This window comes from Hylobates moloch, unplaced genomic scaffold, assembly GCF_009828535.3.
Source record: "Hylobates moloch isolate HMO894 unplaced genomic scaffold, HMol_V3 SCAFFOLD_22, whole genome shotgun sequence".
NCBI classification, from domain to species: Eukaryota; Metazoa; Chordata; class Mammalia; order Primates; family Hylobatidae; genus Hylobates; species Hylobates moloch.
The window spans coordinates 30,661,219-30,667,218 of record NW_026652297.1 but is presented as its reverse complement, the minus strand read 5'-3'; the positions used below and the strand labels follow the sequence as shown (position 1 = coordinate 30,667,218).

The window sequence follows — 6,000 nt, the reverse complement described above, 5'->3', positions numbered from 1 at the left end:
AAGCTCCACCTCCCGGGTTCACGCCATTCTCCTGCCTCAGCCTCCCGAATAGCTGGGACTACAGGCACCCACCACCACGCCTGGCTAATTTTTTGTATTTTTAGTAGAGATGGGGTTTCACCGTGTTAGCCAGGATGGTCTCGATCTCCTGACCTCGTGATCTGCCCGCCTCGGCCTCCCAAAGTGCTGGGATTACAGGCATGAGCCACTGTACCTGGCCTGGTTAAGATCTTTTATAGGCCAGGTGCAGTGGCTCACGTCTGTAATCCCAGCACTTTAGGAGGCCAAGGCAGACGATTGCTTGAGCCTAGGAGTTCGAGACCAGCCTCGGCAACAGGGTGAAACCCTGTCTCAAAAGAAAACAAAAAAAGACATTTTATATGCCAAGCACCGTGCTGGGGACATTATAGAAATAGTTTTGATTTTGATAGCCAACCCATAAAATGGATTTTAAACAGCTCACATACATTGTGGAGCTGGAATTCAGACCCTAGATCTACTCAACTCTAAAGCTGATTGTCTACATCTCTATGCCATAGACTTCCCGCACAGATGTATAAAACACAGAAGTGTTTCTAGACTCTAATAAAACTCTTGGACAATATGATTAATGAATAGCCATATTCACTGTAAAAGCAAAAAGTGAAATACATACCAAGAAATTAAAATGATAAACAAAAAATTTAGCACTTATATGATGAGCAGCACAGTTTACTGAGGGATCTAAAGAAGAAGGTGGAGTGTTGCTATTGCAAAGCCATTCATTTTCTCTCTAGCTGTAGGTTTAATGCAACTGAAATATTTTTTTGAAATTCTGAAAAGAATAAATGGATAAGAATAATTGAGAAGGCCGGGTGCAATGGCTCACACCTGTAATCCCAGCACTTTGTGAGGCTGAGGCGGGCAGATCACGAGGTCAGGAGTTCGGGACCAGCCTGATCAACATGGTGAAACCCTGCCTCTACTAAAAATGCAAAAAAAAATTTAGCCAGGCATGGTGGTGCATGCCTGTAGTCCCAGCTACTCAAGAGGCTGAAGCAGGAGAATCGCTTGAACCCGGGAGGTGGAGGTTGCTGTGAGCCGAGATAGCACCACTGCACTCCAGCCTGGGTGACAGAGTGAGACTTTGCCTCAAAAAAAAAAAAAAAAAAAAAAAAAAAAAACAGAATAGTTGAGAAAATGTAGTTTTAAAAGATTGTGTATTTGTGGAAAGACACTTACCCTATCAAATATTAAATATGTATTACAACCACAGTAGTGTGACTTTTACCCAGAATAGATCAATAAAACAGAATATATGTATAGAAACCATTCAATAAATTGTGAAATACAGTGAAGTTGTGGCAAAGGTAAATTCTTAATGTTACATGACAAAGTGAAATCCAAATAAGTTAAATAATAAATATTCATATATGTATACATATGTATGTACATATACATTTGTGTGTGTGTGTGCGTTTGTGTGTATCTACCAGTTCTTGGAGTAGAGGTGGTTTTTCTATACATAAAATACTTAAGGTCAAATTGGGATGTGATATTGCAACATGATACCACAGTATTAAAAATCTCAACATATAAAGTATTTTTACAAGTGAAAGAAGAGTGCAGAAAGTATTAACACGCAGTTTATAAAAGAAGAAATTAACATCAGCAAATATAAGAAAAAATTCTTCAACCTCACTGGTGAGTAAAAAAATGTAAGTTAAAATGAGCACACGCATTGCTGGAGGGAGAATAAACTCATACATTCTCCTGAGGAGTGATTTGGCCGTATGTCTGAAAGGCCTGAAATATAAATCATAATTTTTGGTCCAGTAATTCTAATTCTTGGAATTTTCCAATTGAAATAATTAAAGTTACGCACAAAGGATAATTATTGCTCTGATATTTATAATAGTGAGAAATTAGGATCACATTAATTGCCCAATATTAGGAAGCCATTTAAATAAATTATAGGACATGTCATAGAAAAATATGCAGGAATTTAAAATAATGTTATAAAAGAATAGTTAATGATCTCGGGGAAGTTTATGATATATTGTTAAGTGGATGAAAAGTAGGTTATGTAACAGTGTGAACAGTATGTCTCTAATTTTAAGTATGTGTATAGGTTTCAATCTGGAAAGACATAAGCAAAAAATGTTAATCCAGCTCATGTCTTAAGTGGGTTTATGGTAATTTTTTACTTCTATATTTCATATTCTTAATAGTTTTTTACAAAAGGCATTGTTATGATAGAATAATAGCAAATATGTATAAAAAATAAGATTAAAGAGGAAATAGACATTACTGTGTTTATTGCTGCATAACAGCAATGCAGGTGATTATTTCATTCTTTGTATCTTTTTCTTTAATCATGCATTAATTTTAAAAGCATGACATTTAAACAAGAAACTTTTAAAAAATAAATGAAAGGGAAGAAGGAGAAAGAATAAAACTATCATGCGGAAAACTCTTTAGAATAGTGGAAATGCTAAAGTATGCCATTCATTAATTCACTCATTCACTCACTCGTTTTATAATTACTGACACTAAGTGCCTACTATGTGCCAGGCCCTGTCTTAATGGAAACATAGTGGTGAAATAAAATTTATAGTGTTTGTGGGATGGGGGACTGATAGTTACCAGATGTGGGTGTAATTAAATATAATTGAAAATTGTGGAAGCAGATTATGCATAAAGTGGGTTTTATGAGAATAAGCTCATAGAAGGTTTATATATGTATAAATGTACATAAGAGACTGGTTAAGAAAAATATTTAGAGGAGTATTTTGAAGCTATTTAGAAGAATAGACAGCACAGTCCTACTTAGGAAAGAGACAAGAGAAAGGAAAATAATATAAAAGGAGTTTATTATCTTCATAAGAAATTGAGATATGGTTGCTTGTGTAGTTTTTTATTTGATAGCAGAGAAGTTTATGTATACTTAAAGCAGAAATGATAATTGTAATCTGAAATTTCAAAATGTTATTTTAATAGAAAATTATAAAAGTACTATAAATTCCAAATTTACATGTGAATTAACCAATATCGATAGCAAAAACCCTAACTGATTACATCCATTATGCATACAGAACCTTTTTATTACCTGTGGAAGAATTAATTAGAAGGTTTGCTTTATGGCCAGGATACAAACTCAAAGAGAGGACTTTTCTCTTTCAGCATTAAATGAACCCACCATAGACTATGGCTTCCAGAGACTGCAGAAGGTCATCCCTAGGCATCCTGGAGATCCTGAGAGATTAGCTAAGGTAATGTGCCTTGGAAATTGACATGTGAAGCCATTTGTGTAGAATTTCAGGAAACTTAGACAAATGCAGGCATTTACATCCCATTAAAATTAATTAGGCCTTGAAATTTGGTAAGCTTTAGATACAAGATGCACATAAAATATCTGCTATGAAATATATTACGGTCATATTTATTAATCTCTGAGGAAATATGAACATTTGAACCGATAAAACAGATACACAACAGGAGTATTCAGTTTAAAAAACATGGCCAACTTTATGAAAATAAGTATCTGCATAATTGATTAAAAGTATAAGCTTCCACTCCTTTGTATTTAAATGTTTCTATTTAACCATAATTGCAGGGACCCATTAATCCACAATCAGTATTAATCATTGAGGGCCTACTATGTACGTAGGTATCTAATGAGGAGAAAAATGCTTCTGTATAAAATTTCTATGAAATACATCACTTTCAAGTGAACTTCCTTATGAAAATTACTTTATGAATTTGGCCCATGTTAGCTTTATTTAAAAAGTACATCAATTTATTAGTTGTCATTTAGCTGATGAGAAACTATTAAATTTTCACATTTATATTTGCACTTTAAACACACAAATTATAAAATGCCATGTTCTCTTTTCCATACTGTGAATAAAATTTATGCACCACAGTTGCTTCTACATCACACCTTTATTTTCCTCCTGGAAAAATCCCTAGCCCTACCATTAAATTAGATGATATCTGGAAAGTAGGTTAATAGCAATTTAAAAGGCTGTAAAAAACAGGAGGTGGAAAAGGCAAAATGAGAGGAAAGGGATTCGTGATTACTAATTCTCTGTGGTTAAAGTAAACAGGGGGAAATATTATTGAAGTAATTCATCTTTATTAGAATAAAATTTTGCAGAAGGCGTTGCCAAGATGATTTCAGTACTCTGGACAACTCCTTGGCAAGCAGCTAAACTCAAATCCATCAATCATTTTAAGAATATTTGCTTAATTAGAGAACCAGATTTTTAAAACAGAATGGGCTGCAAGTAGCATTTAATAGAACTTCCATGACATTAATAATTTTAATCAACTCCACTCTCAATTGGGTTGTTTTTTGTTTTGGTAACACAATCATTTATAGAGCCATTTTATAGAGGTGAATTTCAGATAGATATGTATTTATAGAGAGATTTATATGTACAATTGTATTCTACCTGTCAAACCAAATATAGGACCTCTTGGCTAATTACTTACATTTTGGGAGGGATGTGTGGATTTCTCATTTTTGCCTATAATTTTCTTTTGTTTGCCATTTTGGATTTTGCCTTTGACAATATCCCACCCTCGCTTATTTTCCAGGAGATGCTGTTGAAAAGAGCTGCAGATCTAGTGGAAGCTCTTTATGGCACACCACACAATAACCAGGTGAGAGACTCACATCCTACCCTTTATTGAGTTTTGCACTTTATGCTGGATAGAATGCTCACATTAACCTGTTGTTTTGCAGGACATCATTTTTTTTTTTTTTTTTTTTTACTGCAAAGAATATTTTATATCTCGCTAGCCATGAATTTTTTTTCCTATATATTTTTTTTTATTATACTTTAGGTTTTAGGGTACATGTGCACAATGTGCAGGTTTGTTACATATATATCCATGTGCCATGTTGATTTCCTGCACCCATTAACTCGTCATTTAGCATTAGGTATATCTCCTAATGCTGTCCCTCCTCCCTCCCCCAACCCCACAACAGTCCCCGGAGTGTGATGTTCCCCTTCCTGTGTCCATGAGTTCTCATTGTTCAATTCCCACCTATGAGTGAGAACATGCGGTGTTTGGTTTTTTGTGCAGGACATCATTTTGAAGCGAGCCGCAGACATTGCTGAAGCCCTCTACAGCGTCCCCAGGAATCCCAGCCAGCTTCCAGCCCTCTCCAGCTCCCCAGCACACAGTGGCATGATGGGAATCAATTCCTATGGCAGCCAGCTTGGGGTCAGCATCTCAGAGTCAACACAAGGAAATAATCAAGGTACCACATTTCTTAGAGTCAAAATCCAAATATGTCTAATTTAAAAAGTTCTGCTGGAGTGGACGGAGTCAGAGGTTGAGTCATAATGGTCCAACAGAGTGTGTCCACAGATAGGCAATACAATCATAGATCGCATGTGAAATATCAAGATTATAGATGGCACATTATTAGAGTTTGAGCTTCTTAGGTACCAGGTAGAATGTCTGGAAATATTGAAGGAGAAGATTGAGTATTACTACCAGGTGTGGTGGCTCACACCTGTAATCCCTGCACTTTGGGAGGCTGAGGCATGTAGATTGCTTGAGCCCTGGAGTTTGAGACCAGCCTGGGCAACACAGTGAAAACCCCCATCTCTATAAAAAATAGCCAGGTGTGGTGGGCAGATGTAGTCCCAGCTACTTGGGAGGCTGAGGTGGGAGGACCACATGAGCCTGGGAAGTCGAGGCTGCAGTGAGCAGTGGGGTGCGCTGGCACACTGCAAATGAGCCAAGGCTGCATGTGCAGTGTGACAGTGCACTCCAGCCTGGGCAACAGAGCGAGACCCTGTCTCAAAAAAAAAAAAAAAAAAAAAGGATTGGGTATTATCAATTTAAAAGGGTTTGGGCTTATAGAAAATAGGTTTACAGGTATTAATTGAAAAGAAATTTATGCTTCTGTTATTGTGATTATCAGATTGAATACTGGAAAGAAGCAGATTATTGCCATTATCATTTATGATACCCAAATTTCTCTTCCTGGTAGCCAAGAGT

General features: G+C 36.2%; 1 protein-coding gene across 7 annotated transcripts in view; it reads left to right on the top strand.

Annotated features, from left to right (window-relative positions):
* Positions 1–6,000, top strand: part of EBF2 (EBF transcription factor 2) — a 203,659-nt gene that overhangs the window by 178,968 nt on the left and 18,691 nt on the right. For all 7 annotated transcript variants that reach the window (XM_032143490.1, XM_032143494.2, XM_032143496.2 and 4 more), the window contains 3 exons: positions 3,163–3,251; positions 4,582–4,647; positions 5,074–5,251. In XM_032143490.1, coding sequence (XP_031999381.1) covers positions 3,163–3,251; positions 4,582–4,647; positions 5,074–5,251 — 333 coding nt within the window. The remainder of the gene's footprint in view (positions 1–3,162; positions 3,252–4,581; positions 4,648–5,073; positions 5,252–6,000) is intronic.